The sequence below is a fragment of the Astatotilapia calliptera genome, chromosome 7 (assembly GCF_900246225.1).
Source record: "Astatotilapia calliptera chromosome 7, fAstCal1.2, whole genome shotgun sequence".
NCBI classification, from domain to species: Eukaryota; Metazoa; Chordata; class Actinopteri; order Cichliformes; family Cichlidae; genus Astatotilapia; species Astatotilapia calliptera.
The window spans coordinates 46,805,826-46,832,073 of NC_039308.1; the positions used below are offsets into that span (position 1 = coordinate 46,805,826).

The following is a 26,248-nucleotide window of genomic DNA, read 5'->3' on the forward strand; positions in this document are numbered from 1 at the left end:
GTAAACAATAAGAAAGTCTACTTTCAAAAGTAAAAATACAGAAAAGAGTGAACTCTATTCTCCAAATCATACGTAGGGCCATATGTTTCATCTGCTTTCAAAATATCCAAAGTACAGTTCCTCATACCCGTGTGTGGTTGTGAAATGTGGTCCTGAGGTATTACAAGTATAGTTATACAAATAAAAGTACAGATATGGTGTTGCGTGTGTCTACTTTTTTATGGTCTTTACTCAAATCGACCACAGACAACTGCCTTAACTGAAGGAAGCAAGACTGGCATTTTGAATAAGGAAGAGTAAAACAGAAGTTGTAAAAAGCCTGCTGTATTTGCTGAAATCGAACTCGTCCATCTGTTCGGCATCTTTGTAGTGACATTTAAAACCCTGGAGCACAATTTCTTAATTACTAAATTTCAGCGCGAAAGTTAAAAGTAACAAAAAGCTGGTAAACAAAGTGGTATTAAAGAGAAACAGCTGGATGAACATTTTGCAAATAATGAGGTTAGCTAGCAACACATTAGTAGCATGACTGCTTCTCTTTTCCTAAGACCTTAAAAACTTTCCTTCACACCTTTCCTTGACCTCATGAAGTTGTTCATCGACGTCATGGTAAAGAGACGTAGGAAGGATGTGGGAAGTCTTTCTTGTTTTTTATTTCATACAACAAAACAGCAAAAACACACATGTGAGATGAAGAAAAAGCTGCATTTATTTAAAAACCTGATTAAGGCATTACAAAATAATTGTAAATCTGCTTTCAATTTTTACAAAATCCCTGATAGGATCATCGATGTAGTCTCTCAGGAAGATATTAAGGTAGTCTGTAAATGATTTGGTCCTTTCCCATCACTGCACTCTGAAATCTTTGGTTTTCCACTCAAACTGAACTAAACTTGCCCGATCCAGTTTGTGCAGGAAAATATCAGACTGAACCTACTAAAATCTATTCTGTGCATAAGTATAGACGTTTTGGAACCCATTTGCTATGATACTTTGGCTGATTACACCACCTATGCAGGTCATGAACCTCCAAAAACATCATACAAGGCCATTTATTCAGACATATATTTGAAGGCAACTTATTAAAACACTTTTTTTTCTAGCTGCATGGTTTTATTCTTAGATTGCACTAATACAGCTTAGCATGACTCACAGTTAAAAATGATTAAAAATAAATAAAAAAAACTAATAGCACTTATCTTACACTTGGCCTTGTTTTTTCACAATTCAAAAGAGACATGACAAAAAACTGCAGCTGCTTTAAGTCAGCCTTCTCGGATTGGCTGAGCCTCACATCCAGAAGATTTGAATGCAGCCTGAGTGAGGGTTTGTGTGCTCAAAGCCAGAGCCATGTCCCTGAGTAGGTCCTATTAGGGACAAGGCATAAGACTAAATTTGAGCATCCTCCACTGTGACATAATATACATTCACTGGCCCCATTATTGAGTACACTTGGTTAACTGCTATTAAGGCAAATATCTAATCAGCCAATCACATGACACCACCTGAGTGCATTTCGGCGTGTAGACACGGTCAAGACGACCTACTTAAGTTCAAACTGAGCATTTGGACAGACAGCTGTTTTAATTGAGTTTCCTGTCGGATAAGACATCAAAATTAGAAAACAGAAGTGTTGGCTGGCCTGATGAGTCTCAATATCTGCTGCAACATCTGGCTGGTAGGGTCAGAATTTCGTGTAAACGACATGAAAGCATGGATCCAGCCTGCCTTGTATCAACAGTTTGGGATGGTGGTGATGGTGTAAACATGTGAGGGATATTTTCTTGGCACACTTTGGGCCCCTTAGTACCATCATTTATATGACAGAGCCTACCTGAGTATTGTTGCTGTCCACGTTCAGCCCTTTATGAGAACAGTGTACTCACTATACAAAACTAGTTTCTTAAACATGACAGGAAAGCAAAAACACAAGACCTACAGTCGATCCATCACTCTTCAGTAAACCAGATAATAAGGCCCCATTTTCTCACTTTGAATATAGGGTTTTGTCATTTACATAAACTTTTTACAGGTGTCCAGGATTTTAATAACACACTGGCACTTCTTTCTCAGCTTTCCAACGCAGTAATTCTTGGAAGGCAGAGAGAGCCAACTGTTGTTTAACAATTTGTTTTAGCAGTGGAATTTTTAAATTAGGCACCATAGAAAAAGATGACAGAAGGCACAGGATTCAACCAGGAAATACAGAGATTACAGAGCTTCAAGTCGTTCTACCCATCTGTGAGGATGTTAAGAGGAAGCTGAATCCATTTAAAACAACGCGAATGTTCATGTGAGCTCTGTCTGCCTGGTTTGTGGAAGTAGAAGACCCACCAGTCCTCCAGTGAGCAGCAGGGCTGACACCAGCAGGATGGGGACAGCACAGTTTGCATCCACCAACCTTCCAAAGACCAAGTTACCCATGATCGCTGCCACTCGGCCCACGCCTGTGAAGAAACCAAGAGCAGAGGACCTGAGAGAAAAATGGAAAGAAAAGAGATTCAGTATATGTGCATGTGACCTCTCTGAGTTAGAATAAAACACCTCGATGGATGAGTGAATCAATTAAAAAAAAATACAAAAAAAGAAATCTTAGTTTGATTTACATTTCTATACATGGCTGAATCTGAGTTTCGAGTTACCGTAGCTTTGTCGGGTAGAGCTCAGTTCCTACGACATCCAGCGCATTCCAGGCGATCACGGACACCCCGCTGAAGATGCAGGACAGGATCAGACTCTGAGCTTTGGTCTGAACCACATAGATGAAGAAGACACTCAGACTGGACAACAACAGGCTGCCGGCTGGAGAAAGTAACAAAGATGAAGAAATGTATGATTTTTTTGTTAAACACTGACTTAAAGGTGGGTGTTCTGTAGCAGCTCGGTTTTCTGATTTTCTACATTTGTTTGTAGTGTGAGAGCTTCTTTAATCGTGACTCAAAGCTTTTGAAGATGAAGATGGAGCGTTTGCTTAACTATGAATGGGTTATGTTAAAGACAGTGATATGCAGTGACGAACTCTAAAAGGACAAATTTTATGCTATCAAGGGTCAACTCACTGACAAATTCAGAGAATCAATTATTTACAAGAAACAAGCTGGAAAAATAAAGCTGAATGTCCACTGGAGGTTGGCTCCAAACGCGAGTCAATTCTCTCTGACTTCTATGTTACAACGTTACAGCAGAACAGACTGTTACGAAAATAGAATTTCCTATAAACGTTTTTTTATTCTATTAAGCATGATTATGGGTGTTTTAATGGCAGCTTAATTCATGGACTGGACCTCTCAGTTGTTTCTGGAGTATCTTTAATCCATTCATCTAAAAATAAAATTAAAAAAATACATGTGTTGCTCTATTTTGCCTTAGATATATGATTGGCATTAAATTTGCAAAAACTTAAATAACATCTAGCAAGATGTCAATTATTTTAGCTGTGTAGCTCCATTCACTCCATGGACTGTTTCTTGAGCACCACTTGCTGTGGCCACAATTTCTGTGGGTTACTGTGAAGTGGAATGGCTCTCCTGGATTGGCTCTGCTATGATCTTTAATTTTTTTTTTTTTTTATACACAACCTATGATTATATGCAACATGTATGGGAGAGTGTTAAGAAATGAAAACATATTGATTTGTGAAAGAAAAAAAAAAAACTCACAAAGCAGAGCCTTTCCTCCGGTGCTGTCCATCACAAGAATAGTGAAGATGTTACCCGGCAGGTTTGCCGCGGCTGTGATGAAGCCATCCGTATATACTGTGAGGTAACAGACAAATACAGGAAGACGAGTGTGGACAGGAGAAAGGCATGTGGCGAGATATGGATGGACCAGAAAAAACAAATAAAACACAACACATTAATAGTTATTTCCTGAAATTTCCTGAGTGAGTCCAGTGTCAGCTGGTGCTTTAAGCTTGTTAGGAAGTCACATTAAAGCAGGTTAAAGAGTAAAGCAGAAGTGTCCTGCACTTGTTGCAAGTTTCAAATATTTGCTTTTCTCTTCCTTTCCAAGTATTGTAAAAACTGACTCCTGTCAATGTTAAAGCTGATTTCTTGGCCTCCGTGAGCAGCGATGCCTGGATGAAAACACTAATATGAGCATGAATCCTCTGAAACACACCTGCTGTCTTGACCGTGTTACAGGTTTCATTGGCCGCTACAGACGGGCGGGACACATTTGCGCAGGGCGAGCCGCCGTCTTCGGTTCTCTCAAACAGCTCAGGAAACCACATCCACAGCCCATAGTAACTACACACACACACACACACACACACACACACACACACACACACACACACACACACACACACACACACACACACACACACACACACACACACACACACACACACACACAAAAGATTTTAACTTTTGATTTAGAATAAAGGGTGAAGTGTGAAAGTTTTAAAATGTAAAAAAAGAAGAAATAAGAAAACCACAGTAGAACGTGCAAATATGAGTTTGCCATTTAATTGTTCCCTATCACTTGATGCATATCAAATGGTTATCTCACATTAGTAGTATTATTTTTATAAGTCTGATACAATCCCCCAGCAGCTGAACAGTGTGAACAGAGCTGAAGCAAAGCCTGAATGTATAGGTGCCCATTTCTTACCCAAAAGATATTGAGTAGAAAATGATGAGAAGAGGGATACTCCTGGATCTGAAAGGGCTCTGAAATATCTTTTTAATGGGAGCCAAAGCCTGCAAGTTAACAAGAAAATTATTCATAAGTAAACCAACAAAAAACAAAGGAAATGCCTAAACTGCTCATGCACTGTCAGTGTTTTCACATTTACTCAATAGCTTAACAAACAAAAGCTCTTTTCCTTTTTGTTATATATACAGTTTGGTCCAAGTGGATACTATTAACCAAATAATCACAACTTGACTGAAGTCAAGATTTCAACCTTAATTCAAGGGGTTCACAGAAGTGTTATATTAACTGTTTAGGAATTAAGCCATTTTTATACAAAGTCCCTCGTTTTCAGATGCATATAGTAATTGAACAATTTACTGCTGTGCAGTTTTATTGCCAGATAAGGCTTGTTCCCTCATTTTTCCGTGACTAATTGAGCAGATAAACCATCCGCTAACTGTTCAAGGTAACGCTCAATGTCAATTCCAAAGAGAGGTCTTTGAAAGTGAAGGCAGGGATCACTGGACTAAAAAAAAGACAAAAAAAGACAAAGCAAAATAAACCTATTGAAAAGATGGCACAAATTTACGAGTGGCCAAATGAACAATCTGGTGCATTGTTAATTCACTGAACAAAAGGCTGGGAAAAATGACAGAAAACAAATCAAGTGAAGGATGACACAACAGCTAACCAAGTCAAGAACACTCTCAAGAAGTTAGGCATAATTTTCATATGTACAAAAAAGGATGCCGTCATTAACATAAACACAGAGGGTGTACAACAAGGTGCAAAGCACAGGTTACGCTCAAGAACTCAAGGCCATAAATGGGATATTCTTCAGTGGCCAGGTCAGCCACCTGATGTTAGCCTAGAACTGCATAATTTACAGTTACTGAAGACAAAAGTGAAGGCACAAATACCAACAAACAAGCAGCAACAGCAATCACTGACTATAAAGTATTTTCATTAAAATATTAGAAACACCCCCCATGTTACTTTCATCCCACTGAAATTCCCAGATGTATATAAAAATGTGTTTTTAATTCCTAAAGTTAATGGAATATTTTTGTTAAACCCTTGAATTAAAAATGCTTCACTTAAATCACATCTTGGTGTACAGAGGCCAAATGATTAAAAAAAATGCACTTTCCAAAGCCCAGAGCTGTGTTCATAAAACATTTTGGATACCTGAAATGATTTGTCAAATTAATTTACAACTATTTCTGGTAATTTTTCAAATCAAAACACAAAACAATCGTCACACGGGAGGATTGTTTTGTGTTTTGCTACTTTTCTCTCCTTTTTAAAATCTTTCAGGATCGAGTATCTTATACTCATATTTTACCATTTTCAGCCATTCTTTTTTAAAATAAACAAAACCCTAAATCTTGAAACCAGTACTACCAGACATTCTAAAAATCAGTTAAACTATTAATAATAACAAATTACATCACCTTTTTCAAAATATTTGCAAGACGTTCTTTACTTGAACCCAAGCTTCTGCTCTTGTCTTTGTCACCTTTTTGGGTAGAACTTGTACGCAAACCAAATTCCTACAAAAGGGTTCAGAGGACAGTTGTTACACTTACAGTACTTTTATACAATTGCATGAAGGAAGGAAATGTTGACTGATGACTGATGTTTCGTAAAGGCAAGCAAGGCAAGCAGTGCTTGCCCAGTGAGATCTAAAAATACACATTAAAGTACATTAGTACTTGCTATTGTCAGCTAATTCTAAACATTTTTTAAACATAACTATAGAAGCGCTAACATTTCACAATTTTCAGCCAGGAAGGAGTTCAGACAGGTGAAGATGTCTATGCAGATTGCAGCAATATGTACAAGGATGTCAGCATATACAAAAGGATAGTCATGCAGCACAAAATCATGTTGTAATCTGGTCCAAGTTTTCTTGTTGTTGTGTTGAACACTGGAGAAATGTTTGTTCTCTTTGTTTGGAGGTGGAAAGGGCGTGGCCATTGTTTCTGCTCACCTTCCTGTAAAAGTCACTGCTTGCTACTGATTCAACAAAACTGTAGAATACCACATGTGGAATATAAACACACACGGTAGCTTTCACTTCTCTTTGATTTCACCTTATCTTTGTCAGTTGCATCACTTTGGCTTTGCTTTTTGTCGACTTAAGTTGGTTTTATTTTTGTTTAAAAAAAATTATTAGATATGTGCAGCAAAAATTAAACATATAGTAGTATACTTATTTCATACCGGAAGAGCCTTTTCTTTTCCTTTCATGTTCAGCTTAAACATCAATCTGAAAACCTGGATTGCTTCTTTCTCACGGTTAGCCTGGAAAAGACAGAACACAAAAAATCATCCTAAAGACAACTCAGAAGTAAAAGCATCCAAGCAACACAAACATTATTTTGGTCTTTCAATACCTCCATGAGGAACTTGGGGCTTTCAGGCATGAACAGCTTGAAAATGAGTGCCGACGAGATGCTGGGAACGGAGCACAGCACCACAAACACCCGCCAGCTCTTGAATTCCAGTGTTCCCAGAAAAAATTTTACCCAGGTTCTGGGGATCACCAGCCAGGCCAAACCTGCAGACAAAGGCAAACACAGATGGTCAATATTTCACAAAAAAAAAAACAACTACAGTTTATTTTAAGAGAAGTTGAGTTTAACACCTTGTGCAAGTCTGTGCAAAATTTTAAACACCAAAACCAAAAACCCGGTAACACACACCACTGAGTATGTGCTATTTTTTTCTGAAATCCTCAAGAAGCAACATCAGGAACTTAAAAGAAAATCAAGCTGACAAAGAAATACCAAAAAAAACTGCAGTTAAGTTGAGTCTAGCTTAACTCCCATGTTAAAATTTCAAACTTTATAGAATTTAAAATCTTCTAAGCCTGCAGTTTCTGCCTTCAAAACAGTGGTCTCAAAAGTGAATTTTATTATAACTCATTCACCTGTAAACTGCAGTTAGGGGTGTGGTCACTTTGAATTCAATTCAATTCGCACCAACTACTACAGACCCACTATGAGGAAGCACTTGGCGACAGTAGGGAGGAAAAGCTTCCTTTTAACAGGAAGGAACACTGATAAGTGCCACGACACAGGAAGCTGTTGTCACTGTCTAAGCCTCACTTTTTGAGTTACTGAACTGAACTCCTGGATTGTATTTGTGCTCTTGGAGCCTTTTGGTGCATTTAAATTGAATTCTTGTTTAGTGGTACAGCCTGTTCAAGACGTTTGTACTTCAGTTTTGGTGAGTGAAACTTGAGTATTTTCTGGTCTTTTACATAGCAATGTTTAGCACTACCCAGTCTCTTTGGACTTGCATATTGCAACATATGCAACATGGTAACTAAGCTTGCTAGCATTAGGTAATACCTTACACTCCACCGTTCATTCAAATATAATAGCATCTCGCTAAAACCCACATGGAGGGGATTAAAATGCTAAAGTGTTAAAATGGGGCATAACCACAGTTATATAAATTTTTTATATGGAGAATACTCCTTGCTCCCACCTGCAGCCAGGATGTTTCCTGCCATCCAAAAGGTGGCCAGACAACTGATCATCGCACCTCTCCTCAGCCGGGGCATAAACTCTGAGAAGTAGGAGAAAATGACAGGAAGTGACCCGCCGACCCTGCAGAGGAGAACAGCATGGTGTTTATTCTTTAGCTGTTTTAGTTGTTTAACAAAGACAATTTAGATGGTTTTTAAATACAGCGTGGAGGGATGCTGCATGTCTTGTGCTATATTTGGGTATTTCAAAAATGATGACACTGAATAAAATCAAACCAGTCAATTACTAATCTGACTGAACTTTGTGCCCCAATAGGGGCATTTTTGTCCTCTAATGACACCAGAGGTACATTTAAAACAACTAAAAGAAGGATGCAGCTTCCCAATGTGGAACTGCCCTAAACTTGAATGTTTTTTTAATAGCCAACAGAAGGCAACTCTTCTGGTTGTAGTATATATGAAAACTGCCCTCTGTCATTAAGATTTTTTTCCCAAAATGCCCTCCACAAAATAAATATTAGGCATTGTAGCAATACAAGTCACATCGTAACTTTTAACATCACCGCCTGATGTCAAAACCACACCACCTATGTCTCCTATAGATTCTAAAATTATCACTTAAATTCATGAATTACCACCATTATAAAACCATTTTACAACAAATATTCATACTTTGCACAAATCAGTGACATATAATATTCTAAAATAGCAACATTACAATATATACAAATCACATATGAAAACAAATCTACTCAAAAGTGGATATGAGTACAAGTTCATAATTCAGTCCTTCAAGTGACAATGTCTGCAAAGTGAAGTATAACTGGTATTATTCACTAATATTGTGGCCCTGGGAACAGTTGAATGTGTGTTAGCAAAATGTAAACTTGTACAGAAAAAAAGAATTAAAAATCATGTTTTTACCCAATGCCACTGATGAACCGCATCAACAGGAAGAGCCAGAACCATGGAGCCAAGCTAGCCAGACCCCCAAACAGCCCATTGACTGTCAGAGACATGATCAAAACCCTGCGACGCCCCTTCTGGTCAGCCAAGTAACCCCACATGTAGCCACCCACCATCATTCCTGGAAAACAGGAAAAAAAGATGAACTTGGTATAATCAGTGGGCTCAGTCAGTTGCCCAAGACACTGAGTTACAGTCAGGGAAAAAAGTATTTGGACAATGACAGCTTTGCTCCGTATACAGTGGACTGTAAATCTGACAATCAACATGTGAATTAGGCGCAGATTTTCAGCTTTAATTGAAGGGATTTAATACAATTATTACATTAAAGTGATTTTATTGATAGTTCAACATTTTCAGAGGCTTAATAATATTGATAAAATGGTCGTATATTCAGTTATGGCTCCAGTTTTATAAGAAAGGGTTACAAAATAAGCAGAGAGCAGAGGCTAATAATGTCTTGTGTGTTTGGCTTGTGTAAGGTCTTGTGGTGTTACGTCACATAAATCAATCAACTTAAAAAAAAAAAAAAAGCTTCTCATTTCCAAGTTCCGCTTCAAACAGCTGACCTATTACCAAAAAAACAGTTGTTTCATTTTCTGTGAAGGGGAGTTTAAGGTGGTTGACTAAATGATTCACCGAGGAAAATGCTTGCTGTCAGCAGGCCCATGTCTGAGGAGCTCAGCTCGAGATCACAGCGTGCCGTTGGCAGCAGAAAAGAAACACAAAGAATCTCCACAGCATCGCTGGCATTGGCCCAACCACAAACCACCAGCAGCAGCCAATGGAACAAACCAAAACCTGAGAGCAAAGTGAATAAACAAAGGGGAGAAGCAATTCATGATTGACTTGTTGCATAGCTTTGAAAATCTTAATTTTATGTCATAACCACAAACACCCAGGTTTTACACCTCTAAAGGTATAAAGTGTATACCTAAAATCTTAAATAAGCTTATTTTTCATATGCTTTTCTCCTCATATTTACGATGACTAAGTGAAAAACAAAAAACATTAGATTACCTGCTCTTTCCACTGCTTCCTCATACGTCAGTTTCTGCGGTACGTGCTCACCAGCTTCCGCTGTTCTGTCAAAAATGACTTCACCTATAAGGCAGCCAAATACACACTGTCAAATTCGGTTCTTTTAAATTCCTTCACCGACAGAGAAAGACCCCGATTCAGTGTGGTCAAAGCTCAAAAAATCATCTTTATTCTACATTTCCGGAAAAGGAGAGCTGCAGACTCTAGCAAGCATCCACAGGTCTAAAGCATCACAAGCCAAATGCGTATATATAGTTCTGCTATATGTCGCACACAGTCACACATAGTTGTGATCAAAACAACTCTGCAGTGCACTCTGCCTAGTTTCACTTTCTGTCCACATCCTGTCAGCCTCTCACCTAGTTTATACTCAAAGTTGTCCCTCTCTTAATTATATTTATTCCGTAACAACACAAACATGTATAAAGTTTTACTTTCATTGTACTAGCATAAATCGAGCCATAAACTTAACTTAATAAGACAAATAGGCTTGCCTGGGCCATGTAACTGGCTGATGAGGCTTTTTGCAGTTAGACCATTTCTTTCATTAAAACATATTAATGAAGTTACGACAGAGTTGTTGTTTCCATCTGTTTTATAATTTGATACATTTCTATGGTTGCAATGAAAATGTAATTAGCAATAACTGGCAAGTAACTAACTGTTATAATAATTATCTGGCTACAAAATATCACAAAATAATGAAAAATCATTAAAAAAAAACCAACAACATCACAATTTAGTCCAAAGTGGGAATGAAAGTTTCATAGTAGGATGACATTTTTTAGAGTGATACCAAAGTATAACCAAATTTCTGTAACGTTTATTATGTGTAGATATTTATGAGTCAATACTAAGATAAGACAGTGCAGTTTAAAAATAGCTTGTTTGCTTGGATCAGCTGGTTGTGTTCTTTGTAAGGAAGTTGCAGAGTGCCCTCTAGTGGGCAAACAATGGAAAATCAAAATGCGTAACACTGTTGAAGGGTGTTTCTCCTGTCTCTTCGTTACTTTTTTATTTTCACATTAGCTGTTGCAGCTTTGATATATGGTCAAATAGCTAACATTCGCTGATACACTGACGAAGCCAAAAACAATTTTTACAGAATATTACGCAGAAAACGAGGCTCTCAACACTCTCTGCAGCACATGCAGCAAAGTCGCATTTGTGGAAAATAATTAAAGTTAAATGTAACTGGATTATGAAATGTATTGTAGTCATTTTAAATTAAAAAAAAATCCCCCATCCTTTTTTTCTGTTGTAAGAATATTAGCAGATACATCAATATGAGCATTTTTTACTTCTTAAAAATCAATACATCAACTGTTAATCATCCATTACTTATCAGGCACAGATTTGTTTACCGCTTTAAATATATGTTGAGGATTAAGAAGTAAAAGTACAGAGTAATCAGATTATCAGAAATGGAAATTCTTTTCAGAGCCATTTCAAAGTAGTAACATCCTAAAAAAATATTTTAACATTTGATCTGAAAGAGGGCTTAAAACTACTTTTTCAGGTTTTACACTGCTACAAAAATATACTGGTCCAACTGTCCAAATTTTCTCTATTACTAGCATATTTACATTTTATACCACGTGAAATGTTCCTGAATTTACTCAGCAAATGAATTTATAGGAGTGTGTTAATACGCACGTGTTATCAAAGAGAAGGTATGGACTGCCATTACCTCATAAGACTTTGTTGTTACACTATCTCTTACCGTACATTACTAAATCTCCATTTGCACTATTTGCACTACTCTGCCTGGTTTACACCCAATGTCATTTACCCATTATATTGTATATTGTATAGCTTTCTTGTTATATGTAAAATTGTATTGTATTTATTTAAATTTTTACTTTTTAATTATTTTACCTGCATTTTTTAATCACTCTTATATTTAAATGTTCATTTGCTATTTTATCTAGGGATTGAGAGTAACGTAGTTTCTATTCTCTGTATGTCCTGTACATGTGGCAGAATTGACAATAAAGGTGACTTTGACTTTGACTTTGACTTTATTATGTATTCTAAAGATTTTTTGTTTTGTTAATATTTTCATAATTTTACATTGGCTGCACCATGTGCCCTGGAACATATACCATACACGTGGTAATAAGCTAGAGCTGACCTAACCAGCCATAAAGATATATATACATATATATATATATATATATATACATATGTATGTATATGTACATATATATATATACACATATATATATATATATACATATGTATGTATGTATAATATAACAAATATTATTTTTTACATCTTTATAGGCCAGGTGACCAGGTGAATTGCAACCCAATATCAGTTTACAGTGTCAGTAAGGGTAAACCGAGTGGAAGCCTTAAAACATCAGAGAAATATTCTTTTGAAAGGCTGATGAAAGAGTGACAGATGGTTTCCTAAAACAAAACAAAAAAAGGAGTAGTAACTAGAGGACCCATGAGGGGGACCAATTCAGCTACACAACTTATTATAAAGACTTAAAGCATTAAAAAAAAGTCTAAATAAAAAAAATAGGTGTAAAATATTAGTAAGCTTATACAGCAATAATAACGTTTTTTAAAAAAACAACTATATTAGGTAACTGAATTTGAACAAAATAAGGAGAGATGCCACTTACTTTTGTAAAAAATAAAATAAAATGACAATAATAAATAATTCTGACACATATAATTACTTTGTGTGTGTGTGTGTGTGTGTGTGTGTGTGTGTGGGGGGGGGGGGTTATAGGAATGACCTCTTTATGGATCTTCGTATGCAAGTAAACAAACTGTCTGCCTTTACCTTCATCCGAGTCCAGCTCCCTTGCGTCCAGGCGATGTCCCGTGAGAAGCGGCTGGCGTGCCTCCGGATCTCCGGCATGCTTATGACGGGACATCTCCAGAGAAGTCGGGTGTCTCTAATCTGGGCACTTAAGATCTGGGTAGATTAGCTAACTTCTCTCCAGATCCGTCAAATCTCCGAGCGAGGTGTCCGATCCTATGACTGCCAAGTCTACAGGCTACAGCTAACACTGAAGCTAACCTGATAAGAAGTAGGAGGAGTAGGACCAGGAAGTGAAAAGACAGCGGCGGGTTTGCACGTCCTGAGCAGTGTCTGTTCTCCACTAGTCAGCCCAGTTTAGGTGTACACCCCCGTCCGGCCGAGGTAAACCACAGTGAGAAACGGCGAAGGTAACGTTAGCTGCTAACCGAAGGAGACACGTCTGTGTGACAGAGAGCAGAGGGGAGCAGTTGACGTTACCTCCCCTTGTGTTTTCAAAGAGAGTGAAGATGGCGACCAGCTCGGAGCGCAGTCCTCCCCCATTCCCGGACTCCGAGGACCAAGATGTGCTGGACGCTGAAGAAGTCCGAGGCCGCGACAGTGATGAAGACGAGGACCTCTTCGGGAGTACGGTATGTACTGGTGGAGTCGACCTAGCTGTTAGCGGTCAGGTCTGGATAACTCGTTAACTTAATGCAGAGTTAGCTAGGAAAGCTAATTAGGCAAAAGTTTTAGGAGATGTTGGCCGTTAACGTTAAGCAGTTGCACAGGGGAAAAATAACAAACAATGTTGACATAAGATATTGTCATCTCCAAAACTCTTAGTATTTCCTAATGTTTCGAAGCATTTGTTGTAGAAACTTCTTACTACCTGCCTACGAGCTTTAGGAGTTCTGCAAACGCCCTCGCTGGTATTGATTTCACCCTGAAAGTTGCTCTTTGAAGTTCTCCCTCGCAGTGATTCAGTTAACCAAACCAGGTAACGCCGTACTTCCTGTTTTGGTGCATGGAATGTGTGACCTCTTTTCATCTTCTAAAACTTTCTCGAGCTAACTTTTAAATCTGAAGGTGTCCTCAGCATTTTTTTTTTTGACGTGCAGACTTTTCACGCCATGCGTAGGTGAGGTGAAATCTGCAGACAGTGAGGTCTGTGTGTGGTTTCTGTGAGAGCTGACACAGTAAGGAGGTGATAGTGTTATTTCACGATGCTTATTAGTGGGTTAAGTCAGCTTCCCCATTTTATTTACGTATTTCTCCCCATAAAATAAGGATTGTACGCTGGCTCGGGCAGCCTCCTGTCATGTGAGCGTGGTGTGGTCACATGGTCAGAACCCGGATGTTTTCCTACAGTCAAAGTTCAGAGGATACATGAGAAAGTTGCTGTCTGCGATTTTTTTTTCTCCCAACACTGAACTCGCTGCTGCACGGAAACCCTAAGTCAGCATTTTATGGATGTTTTAGGTGTCAGAGCTCATGCCTGAAATGATGTTTGGAAATGTATCAGCAAGCCAGAGTGACTTGACTTCCTATAAAAAGAAGTTTCGGGGATGTATTACTATTTTTTAAAGCATTTTTTGTCTAAAGAGTATAATTCACATTTTTCATTTTTAATAAGGGGTGACAGATATACAGATAAAATGGAAATATTTTTGGGACCACTAAATACAGTTATTAGTCAATGTACATTAATTTTCCACTAGTACTGAAAAAATGTAATACTGGCAGTTTCCCTGTATGTCACATAATAATAATAATAATAATAAATAGTAATGTGGAGTGGTAGGTTATCAGATAAATGCTAGCATTCTTGCTTGACAGGCTTATTTCTTAAACTGTATAGGTATGCAGATAATATAGACTGTATATAAAAGATGGAAACAGCCAATACGACAACATTCATTATTTAGCAAAACTCTATTATAAAACCTTGAGCTGAGAATTTTCTTTCTTGGCAATAAGCATAGTTCATCACGTTCCTAAATTGGATTTGATGAACCAGTAGAGCTGGGCGATATATCGAGTTTTAAAAAAATATCGATATATTTTTATACGAGATATAAGATGTGACAATATCCTTTATATCGATATAGTCTATGTTACGTTATAATTATACTTGTGGAGCCGCAAGTTTGCCTCTCTTTCGTCCACTTTCGTCTTTACGCAATGTTACTCGGCCTCGCCTCTCCTTCACTGAACACAACTCCCCCTCCTCCCCCATCGCTTCACCTGCAGGAAGCGACAAGATGGACACGGCAAATCTCCGTTAGCGAGTTACTGCGCATCGCCCCGTGCATGGGGCTGGACGGCGTCAATGTGTTAGCTAGCTAACCACGCTAACGAGCTAACCACGCTAACGCCATGCAGCCCAGAGGTGCTGCACGGACTAAAATCCTTTCATTTTCTCAAAAGTTGACAGCGCGCCTTATGTGTGAATTCTGGTTGTGCTTGATGGCCGCGAACCGATTTTATGTGGAACACGGCGCTCAGCAATCTGTCAAAAAATGTTTTAGTACGACTTTGATAAGCTACGGAGCTGCACCGCTTGATGGATTGTCGGAGCATTACGGCTGAGCCTCGCGGAGTGATACGTACTGTGCTTCAACGTAATATTACCCTACTGTGTATAAGGACCATAAATGGCACCTGTTAAGAGACGTGGTTGCGAAGCGGATTTCAAACTCCAGGCTGTCAGTCACGCAGTACAAGTTGGGAACAGAGCAGCTGTGAAATCTCTTTGTTATTGTGCTCAGCGTCTTTTAGTTTACATTTTGACTGCACAATTGTGAGCTCTTTGTTATGCTCAAAAACAACATTGTTTTCTTTTATTTATGGAGCATTATTATTTAATAAATGCTCATAATTTATTTTTGAGTAAATGTTATGTACATCTGCTCTATGTTAATAAAAGTGCCTGTGTGACATCTGGGACACAGCTTTGACTAAGAACTCTCTTTTTGTTCTTACTTTATGGCTTTAAAAAAATATATCGACATATATATCTTATATCGCCATCCAGCTAAAAAATATCGAGATATGAATTTTGGGTCATATCGCCCAGCCCTATGAACCAGGTGTTCATCTGACTTTAAAATGAAAGAAACTACACAGTCATTTGCTATTGACACATCGATAGCAAATGGGCATAGCCTTTTTGACTCCATTGATGACCATTACTTACAAAAATATCCTGCATGTTTTAGTCAGTATGACCTGAAACCATCAAGCCCATTAAGTCATCAGAAAAAGTCGTCTTTAATACAGCCAAGGTCACAGAGTAACGGATCCAAGAGTTGTTTTCACCTTCTGAATCAGCATCCTTTGAAGCAAGTCATTTAAGTTCATTAAGTCATTTTGTTTACTACCCTGTAAACAAAAACCTAAACACTGCAATCGCTGTTACATTAGACTGTTACATTAGTCTAACCCTAATGTAAAGGCTTATCTGATGAAATGGTTTCTCAGGAGATTTGCTTTGTGTTCTTGGCGAAAACATATCAGTTAAATCTGTTTCTCAAGCATCATAAAATGTTCCCTGCAGCTTTTTACAGTGACAAAGTCCTTGTTTTTTTATTTTGAAAACATTGTTTCTGCTGTCAGTGACACACCCAGTAGCTGGGATGGACATTGGATGTTTAGATGTTACCCAATATCCAATTTGGCTACCTAGAGACCAGATTGTGTAATGTGAAGCTGTTGAGATCAAAGAAAAGAAAAAAAAAAAGCCCCAAAGGTCTTTAAAATTTGAAACTTTGATCAACTTGTTGCACGAGTCTTGGATTACTTTCAGAATTGTCTGTTGTCTACACACACGTGACATGACAGCAATTGACATTAAGCATCCCCTTTTTGGCCTTCAGAGCACATCACCAGTGACCGAAATGGACACCACACCGACCAGTGATGTTTCAATGAAGCCTCCCAGTGACATCATGAATGATCCTTTAATCGAGCCAATGAGCAGCCAAACAGGAAACAAGCCAGCGAGTGAACCCTCAGATGATTTTTTTGACCTGACAAACAATGTTAGCGTTGTAGCTGCAGCTGCAACAAAATCCGATGATTTCGTTGACATATTGGGAAGCGAAACTGGAGCTCAGAGAGGGGAAGTAGTAAAGGCAGATGTTACTGTTGAAGCAACAATTGATAGAAGTGAAGTAACTGCTGGTGTTATAGATCCACTCAGTCAGCAGGAAGCAAAACAAACGTCCACCGCTCCAGTTATCGACCTCAGTGGTGACTCACAGCCTGTTACTAGCAAAATTGCTGACCCTTTGGTTGACCTCTTTAGCGATGCTCCACCAGCTGCTGAAGCCAAAAAACCCAGCAGCGCAAACGTTGATCTCTTTGACGACGAGGAAGGGAGTGATATTTTTGCAGAACCACTGCAGACCAAGCCTGCCAAGCAGCCGCAGAAAAGCCTCTTCGGTGAACCTGACGAGGATGTGTTTGGCGAGCCGCTGGGTGCCATCTCAAAGAAACCCGTCCCTAAAGAGCTGAAGGAGAAATCTGTCACAACCAAAGTTACTGCTGGGGGACCGCTGCAAGACAGTAAGCCAGCTGATATCTTCAGTCAGGCAGCTGCCTCCACACCCAGCGTCACCAGCACCGTCAACCCCAAGACCAATGGAGTCCACTCTGAGGAGGACGGTGATATATTTGCTGGTGGGTCCACCTTATTTTATTCTATTTTTTATTCTCATTCGGTTTATGTTACCAAAGTTTTAAGCCTAGAGTTGGTCTTTATACTAAAGTCATGATTCAAGACAGGTTCAGTGAAGTTCATATAGAGGTTTGTGCATAATCACATCTGTATAGAAGATAAAATGAGCTCTAGGCTGGAAAAATGTTGATGAACGCGTCCTAAAGTTGAAACAACAGCATGGAAAGTAATGTTTGCTTCATTGTAAATAACTGTTTTGCCTGCATTGAGTTTGAAACTTTGTACTGGGCTGTGCCGGTTATGGGAGAGTGGCTCAGATTACTTATAAAAAAACCTTTGAGTAGTAGCCCTCTTAAAAGTCAAGTACAGCAATGTTTAACTAGAAGCAGCTATCGTGATTTTCTGTGCATCATGCTGTTACCACATGGCTGACACCAAAGCCCGGATGAGGACACCTCAATTAAGAACATGGGACCATCTGAATGCAAAGTTCAGTTAAATCCACAGGTTTAACATAACCCTCAGTGTATATTTGTGTCAGACACCTGTGATGGCAAACACAAGTTTCAGTCTGGTGTAAATAAGTGATTAAGAAACCAACACAGAGGTCCTGTTGAGGCATGACAGAAGCAGCTCCAGTTTGTGCTCCAGATCACCACACATGGAACAGAACTCCGAATCTCTGTAAATACTTAAAGGTAGACTTTGGTAACTGTGGTAAAAGCAGCTCCACTGTACTAGGGAAATAATGGATATCTTACTGCACGTTTCCCCTCTAGCAGAGGCCACGGTGGAGCTCTCTCTCGACAGTCCGAGGAATGAGAGAAAAAAGGAGGCGACGGCCAAGCCATCTGCTCCCGCCCCCACCTCTCTGCCAGCAGCTGCCAGCCTCGCCAAGCCACAGCCTCCTGCCCTGGAAGAGGTGAGCTCAGATTTAAACCCAGACAAAGATTTTCGAGTGTGAGCCCATGAAATAGTTTCCAAGTATTTAATAAATATACACGCCAGTTTATTTTATCCTTTATTTATTCAGCTAAATGTCTCTTTGAGATTTATATATTGAAACAAAACAGCCCATGGAAAGTCTGAGGACATACAGAGATGCACACTTATTTACAGGAAACAGTGGTGTATTCAGCTTCTGAAGCCAGTAATAAAATATAAAGCACAGTGGCAGAGAGTGTCTAACATCTTTAGGTGCTGGTCAGGTGCATTCATATAGACTCTAATCCAGTAAAGATTCAAATAAAACATTTCCTCATCTGGAGGAAGAAACTGGTTTTATTTTTAATTTTTAAAAACATTTAAAGTTTCAATTTGGTTAGAAGCTGTTCATCTGATTGTTTTAAATTACAGATTTGGATCTATAGTTAACCTTGTTAAAACCTGTTGCTTTTAACAAGATTAAATGTTAACTCTCTGCCCAAACATCAGAATGAGAAAACTGGGGCAGCACCAGGTTCTTTCCAACTGCGGTTTAACCTGTTTAACATCCCACCACAACAAAATGTGGTGGGAGAAGCTGACTGTTCAGCCATGGTTTTCATGTCATGTTTCACTTTCATGCTCAAAATTTGTTTCAGTTGGAAGAAGAGGAAGAGGAAGAGGAGGAAGACAAATTTGACATCTTTGTCTCTGTCAAAGATCCAGAAAAAATAGGTGAGGCTTTTATTGTTTTTTGTATTGCTTAATGTAGCTTGCCTGATGTTTAAATATCAGTTCACTGAGTAAACTTTGTATGTATTTATACAGTCAGGGACATTTAATGATGTATGTATTGTTTTTTTTCAGGGGATGGTATGAATGCCTACATGGCCTACAAAGTATCCACACAGGTAAAAATGTGTCATTATTCATCATTTTACTTGAAGTTGGTTAAAGTTGACCAAAGATGAAATATTGATGAGTGCCTTGTTGGAGACACACCCGTGCTCTGCTCTTAGAGGGAAAACAAAGGTTGCGACACACGTGTTTAGTGGAGTATTGGAGCAAACACGAGCCTGCTGGGTACATAAATTCCGTTAATGTGTGTTTCAGACCACACTGCCCATGTTTCGCAACAAGACATTCACAGTGAGGCGACGCTTCAGCGACTTCCTCGGACTTTATGAGAAGCTCTCTGAAAAACATGGACCAAATGGATTCATTGTGCCTCCACCACCAGAGAAGAGCCTCCTGGGTAGGCTGACGCACTCATCACATCTCACGCTTTCCTTAGAATTATAATGTAAAATCTGCTCTCAATCACAAGTGGTGATGGTCGTTATCTTGTGTAGGGATGACAAAGGTGAAAGTGGGGAAGGAAGATTCATCGTCTACAGACTTTGTTGAGAGAAGAAGAGGTGCTCTGGAAAGGTAAAAGAGAAAGAATGGCATGAGGTGCCAGTTAGCGCGGCTAACACAGAGTCCCAACCCTTGTACATTTCATTTCATTTATTTATTTCACACTTGGTACAACAGATCAAACAAACCAACCACACTTTCTATCAACAAAGCACTACAACCATGTGTGAAAAGGAGCAGGAAGAAGAAAATATTCTTATTAAACCCTGCCCCCTTCCCTGCACAGGAAGCATGATGTGACAAGAATATAATTAATGCAAAAGCATCACCACCACTTCCCCGTTGATGCTCTCGTGCTATTCTGATGTGGCAATTTCCAGACTACTCGTGAAAATCAAGCGTGTCCCTGTTGTCTGATTGAACAGGTATCTGCAGCGGGTGGTAAATCACCCGTCGCTGCTCCAAGACCCCGATGTCAGAGAGTTCCTGGAGAGAGAGGAAGTAAGAGGATTTTGTTTGGTTTCAGCTCGAGTTACTGCACTGAAGAGGTGTAATGCAGTTTTGTTTCACTTCTCTGTTTTTGTAGTGGATGAATGGTGTATTTGTAGTTAGAAACATTACTTTCATCACACTAGTGTGCTTTACCTAAGCATTAGTGTAAGGGTGTGCAGACAATGGAGGAAGATGGAGTTGCAGTAAAATATTGAAAACGTTCATATCGCAGTTTTAGAATCATCACAGCTAACACAACTAATGCATCTGCAGTTGCCTCGAGCAGTGAGCACTCAGGCTCTGAGCGGCGCCGGCTTCTTAAAGATGATCAATAAAGCGACAGACGCTGTCAGCAAGATGACCATCAAGATGAACGAGTCAGACGTGGTAAGTTCAGCTGTAAACGCGCGCTCATGTTCTTCACTGCGTTTTTCAGTCTTTATACTAAAGCAGAGACTTTTGGTGGAACTTTTGGGCATAAACAAAGCTGCAGTTTCATGGTTAGATTTTTGACAGTTATGGGATTTATCTTTGGTAATGATGCTTGTAGTGCCGTAGAGCTTACAGCCCTTGCAGCTAGTGTTGGAGTCGTACTAATGGTGCGTTGTGCTGCAGTGGTTCGAGGAGAAGCTGCAGGAGGTGGAATCTGCAGACCAGCAATTCAGGAAGCTCCACGCGCTGGTCGAATCCCTGGTGGTTCACAGGAAAGGTCCGTTGTCTTTTTTCCCATCTGTAAAGTGACTCATCAGTTATCATTCGGATGTGTTTGTACAGTTTTTGGCCACTTGGGGGCAACAGAGTGAAATGTGTTCAGATGTTAAACATTGTTAATTATAACACTTTTTAATTACTATTCCTCCTCTAATAAAAGCTTTTATAAAGATTTGAATGATGCCACCTAACATAAAATGTGTGAATGCACCTTTTAGCCCATAATTGCTGCTTTCATTTCTTGTATATGTTCTCGTATTCAAGTTTGTGTGAAGAACACTTGTCTTTGCATTGAAATCTAGAGCTGTCACTGAACACGGCGAGCTTCGCCAAAAGTGCGGCCATGCTGGGCAGCGCAGAGGACAACACCGCCCTGTCCCGCGCCCTCTCCCAGCTGGCCGAGGTGGAGGACAAGATGGAGCAGCTACACCAGGAACAAGCTGCAAGCGACACCTTCACCTTTGCTGAAATGATTGCAGATTACATCCGTCTGCTGGGTGCTGTGAGGGTACGGAGAGAATTTGTTTAGCTAGTTTCTGTAGATCACAGCCGTTTAAGTTTTGTTTTGCTTTTTTAAGTGGGTTTTTCCCCCATAGGAAGTGAAATGTCCAATATTGTTCAATATTAAAAAGCACGTACATGAAGGTAAAAAGATGTGAGTTTTGTGACCTGCAGGGGTCCTTTGATCACCGGATGAAGGCGTGGCAGCGCTGGCAGGATGCTCAGTCCATGCTGCAGAAGAAGAGGGAGACTGAGGCCAAACTCCTGTGGGCCAACAAGCCCGATAAGCTGCAGCTGGCCAAGGAGGAGATCGCTGAGGTACGACATGGGCCAAAAACAACAAAGTAAAAATAGCTCGGATGTGGCTGAAACCCTCGTTTGATGGGGCCTCTTCAAGTTTAGGAACAACGTTGTAGTAACTTTAATTTTTCTGATCCTTGGTTCATTCTTAGCTTGACGTTAATCACTCCATAGCTTTTGCTGCACGATCTCTGTATGTGAAGCACTGTATTTGATTTAAGACTCCTCTGTGATTTTTATCTTTGGAAACAGTGGGAGGCCAAAGTGACGCAGTACGAGCGAGACTTTGAAAGAGTGTCTGCAACTGTTCGCAAGGAAGTCATTCGCTTTGAGGTACCAGTGTTCATTCTTATTGGTATCCGCATCAGTAACTGCTCAGACAGCTGAACGGGCTGAGAGTGATAAATCCTTCTGGAAAATCTCTCCTAACAGAGAGAAAAGACCAAGAATTGCAAAAGACAGGTTATCACGTATTTGGAGTGTCTGCTTCAATCTCAGCAACAGGTGAGTGAGTCAGCATTTTCATATTCATAAACCTGTAAGTACTGCACTGGATTTAGGTCAGTTTTTAACTGTTGAGCATCACAGATAATCTACAGAAGTTGACAATTTCAAAAGTAAATCATACACAAGGTAATAAGTAAGGTAAGACGACAGGAACAAGGCTTTACATACTTTTTTATATAAAAATTAAATAAAGCAGATAAAGAATATTCAAGTTTCTGTGTGGACCAAAACTCCCAAATTCAAAATAAGTAAACGACTCGGTAAATCTGCAAACATTTTTATTTTGTATTTAACTTTTGCACTTTTCACTCTGGTTCCCTAAATGGTATTTTCTTTACTATTCTTTATGCATGTGCTTCATGCTTTTTCATTATTGCAGTGAGGCTCTGGTTACTATGTAAAGTAGTTTGTTAGAAAACTGAGGCTAATCCAGCTTAGACTAATAGACAAAGTCATGAAAACTTTTATCAAATAAAAGTCTGAGCAAAATATTCACAAATAACCAAATATTTACATTCACTTCAATGGTTAATGAATATTAGAAATTAATTTAACATGAATGTTAATGTAACACATCATTATCAAAATCATTTTTTAAAAGATATTTGTGATTTGTGATTCACTGAAATACATATTATGTAAATGTATTTGTGTGCTTACTTTGGATTTTTGGAGTTTTGATTATTTATATGAAAGAGCCCAAAGTAGCAACTTTAAATTGTTTCCAGTCATTTACTGGACCCAGCTGACTGCAGGTTTCCCAACCTTATAAACAGTACCTTTGCACAATGACTGAAACTAGAGGGGGCTGGTTTCAATCATTATGCAGTCAGCTGAGACTGAAGAAGTCACTTGGATGAGTGATGAAACATTTCTCCCACTGAAAACGCTGCGTCCAGATGAACAGAATCAAACTTTTGGGATTTCCATCCTGGATGATTGAGCATGCATCAAGTCATTTAGTAGACAGCTTTTTAGATATAATAGGCTACATTTTTTTTTGTGATGTTTTACTTTTCAAAATTCTCAATTAATTTGGCGTCTAAAGACTCCTGTTTTTTCTTTGTTTTTGTTGTTGGTTTTTCCTCTCTCTCCAGCTGATAAAGTACTGGGAGGCGTTCTTACCAGAAGCAAAAGCAATCGCCTAATCCTCAAACACCAGCCCTCTGGACTACAACAGGCTGCCTTTTTCTCATACACTTTACCTCTTTTGCCTTTTAACCAAGGAAAATGTGTGTATTGTAAAGGGAGATACAATCAATTCTGTTTTTGTTTTTTTAAATCACCTTTAACACATAGCTCTGTATTCTATTGTATTAATAATTGTATATTTTCATTTAACCTTCCACAAATATTTTCTTAATAGATGAAAATAGATTGCATAAACAAAGATACGGACAAATGAAAAGAGGGGAAAAAAGAAGTGTGGATGAACGATTCCATTAATTTCCACAGGAGAATCATTCGTTCTCAGGATTTCCTCCCTTGTGTTGATCAGGAGCTCGTTCACATCAGCTGTGGTTCACTGTTTACAGCCTGGCTGCTCTCTCATCACATATTTCTGGGGACCCAGATGAAGAAAGTGGCTAAATTCTCACTGTGTTTCTTATTGGTGACTGAAAGGGATTAAATAAGTTACAAATTTGATTTATGAACGATTCCAGCAGGTGGATAAATTAAGTACCATCCATGTTTTTCTTTCTTTCTTTCTAATTTGAAGTACTATGATGCTGAGGGGAAATGGGTGCAGGGTGATGCGCGGCATTAGATTAGCAATTGTGGTCAAGGGCTTTGTCGCGTGCTGAGGTTGTGGGGTTAACGATTTCAAATTTCTTTCAGTAAGTGTGCAAACTTTATGTCGGTGCCTTTATAAAAGCGAGAATGGTGTTTTGGCTTAAGACACCAGTTTAGGAGGAAGTCGTAGAGGGAGCTGTGGGCTTGTCATCTCAGCGCTGATGTTTAAGAACTGCGGTTGCGCCCCATTTACTACCAAATAAAAATGGTTTTAATGTTTTCAGTCTGCCTTGCATATGAACCTGCAGAGACATGAACTGGATAATCTAGTCCCTAAAGATCATGTCAGACTCTGTCTAGTTGCGTCATGTTGGACACTTTAAGGCAAGCAAACACAGTTTAGAGGAAATAAATGCTGATTGTGATTAACCAACTCGAGCAAGTCTAAGCAAGCAGTTTCATGCTGTGTCAGATGACACCCAGAAGCTTTCTGGATGGTAGGATTCAACTTTGAGGTGGTGTAAATAGAGCTGTAACTCACAGCAGTCTTACTTGTGGATTAGTCCCAAGGTGTAGTCCTGTTTTCGTCTGACAGTCCAAACTAGCCGTTTGTTATTCACTTCTAGTAGCACCGGAGGGCAATAGTTCTTGGTTGCGTATGCATGTTCTCAAACACAGTGCAAAGTCCTCTCTATCCCATAATGTGTACTGTTGGCTCCCTTTGTTATGAAAAAACAGAAGGAAAAAAAGTCCAGTGATTGGACATGTGAGAGTGGTATGTCTGCTAACAAGTGCAGCACTGTGGGCACAAATTAAAGGGTGACTACTGCTGAGTCCCACATCACTACTGTTCACTCATTTATTACTTCTGATGAACATCCAGCAGTTTACTGGATATTTTCACTCTAATTTTATGAATTTTTACAAAATAATGGACACGTTCAGGGCACTTATTCTAAATTTGGCCACACAAATAAAACGGTGTACAGTTGGTGAAGCGCACTAAGGGGAGTCATTTTTGACCACAGACTGTATAGAAAAGATGGATGTAACCTTGTGAGCTTAAAAATGTGCTGTTGAAAGTGTTTTAATCTGCCATTCTTTCTACTGGCCAGCAGGGGGCACCACCTTTGGTTGTAAAAAGTAATTAGATTGCACAGAAGTGTATAAGAAAATGCACTCAATCATTTTTTTACATTGGCAAATGCTTCACAATCGGTTTATTATCTTATTTACGAAAACCTTTTGGTAATTTTGGTAAATTTTGACTCTACAGTTTGTTTGTTCTAAGTCAGATTTACCCTTCATTTGTGCCATCTGAGTAAAAGCTTGCAAAATGCAGAAGTTTTGGCTTCGCATGGACGTCCTTTTTTTTTTTTTTTTTATCCAGTTTGTTTATGCAGCCTTTGTCAGTGTTTTATGGCATTCATCGCTTTTGATCAAAAAAATCCAAGATGAAGTTTTCTTTGAAGCAGTGAATGTAAACACCCGTTTGTTCACATAAAGTAGCCACACAGTTCCTTTAATTTCAAAGGACATACACCAGACAAAACCCAGAGGAGGTACCACCAGATGTTTGACGTTTTCACTTGCTGATTGGCGTAAAGACACAAAATGCTGTCCGCGATTTAACAGAAAGGAGGCACCGAGATGTCCTGCAAGAGCCGAACTGGACTACTCGGGGCTGGATGGACGACGCTGATTGGCAAACAAAAGATTAATGGCTTCAGTACGCACGCTGACGGTGGAGTGCATTCTTTCTTAGTCTCGTGTATTTTTAACAAACCTGCGTCACAGCTTTACGTGGCAGGACTGCCATCCCTTTTGATTACAGCTTTAATGTCACATTTGCACTCATGTAAAAACTGAAGGTGTGCAGCGACTGCGCTTCACTGTATCCTTCGTCGTCATTACGGCTTTCTTTTAACTTGCAGACATTTCTTTGCCGGTTAGATAAATAACTATTTTTGCTTTTATTTTTACATCATTGAATAAAAACAAGGTTGTTGGTGTGTGGTTAAAAGTGCAGAGCAATGTCAGCAATATGCACTGTGTCATAGAAACTTAATTCAAATCAATAAAAGTTGCACTGTTTACACTTGGAAATTTCATAAAGAATAACGACTCAAGTGTGTAA

General features: G+C 39.1%; 2 protein-coding genes across 4 annotated transcripts; one reads left to right on the plus strand and one right to left on the minus strand.

Moving 5' to 3' along the window:
- Positions 1–1,800: 1,800 nt before the first annotated feature.
- sv2 (synaptic vesicle glycoprotein 2) lies at positions 1,801–13,058 on the minus strand. The gene is made up of 13 exons (XM_026175216.1): positions 12,945–13,058; positions 10,124–10,207; positions 9,743–9,904; positions 9,062–9,224; positions 8,137–8,258; positions 7,038–7,201; positions 6,865–6,945; positions 6,093–6,191; positions 4,615–4,703; positions 4,120–4,247; positions 3,660–3,755; positions 2,643–2,802; positions 1,801–2,473 (listed from the first exon to the last, which is right to left on the minus strand). The coding sequence occupies exons 1-13, from the start codon at positions 13,036–13,038 to the stop codon at positions 2,290–2,292; spliced, it is 1,626 nt and encodes a 541-aa protein (XP_026031001.1). The 5' UTR covers positions 13,039–13,058; the 3' UTR covers positions 1,801–2,289.
- On the plus strand, positions 13,054–26,229 carry snx1a (sorting nexin 1a). 3 transcript variants are annotated; one of them, XM_026175214.1, is made up of 16 exons: positions 13,054–13,333; positions 13,424–13,555; positions 16,781–17,585; positions 18,363–18,505; positions 19,167–19,242; positions 19,375–19,418; positions 19,621–19,762; positions 19,860–19,938; positions 20,292–20,367; positions 20,632–20,745; positions 20,974–21,067; positions 21,372–21,577; positions 21,745–21,888; positions 22,123–22,203; positions 22,303–22,374; positions 23,475–26,229. In XM_026175214.1, the coding sequence occupies exons 2-16, from the start codon at positions 13,433–13,435 to the stop codon at positions 23,523–23,525; spliced, it is 2,250 nt and encodes a 749-aa protein (XP_026030999.1). In that variant the 5' UTR covers positions 13,054–13,333; positions 13,424–13,432; the 3' UTR covers positions 23,526–26,229. The 3 variants fall into 3 exon arrangements, with proteins under 3 accessions (XP_026030999.1, XP_026030998.1, XP_026031000.1); XM_026175213.1 differs by having other exon boundaries at positions 13,054–13,555; XM_026175215.1 differs by having other exon boundaries at positions 13,054–13,555; positions 18,366–18,505.
- The last annotated feature ends 19 nt before the right edge of the window (positions 26,230–26,248 follow it).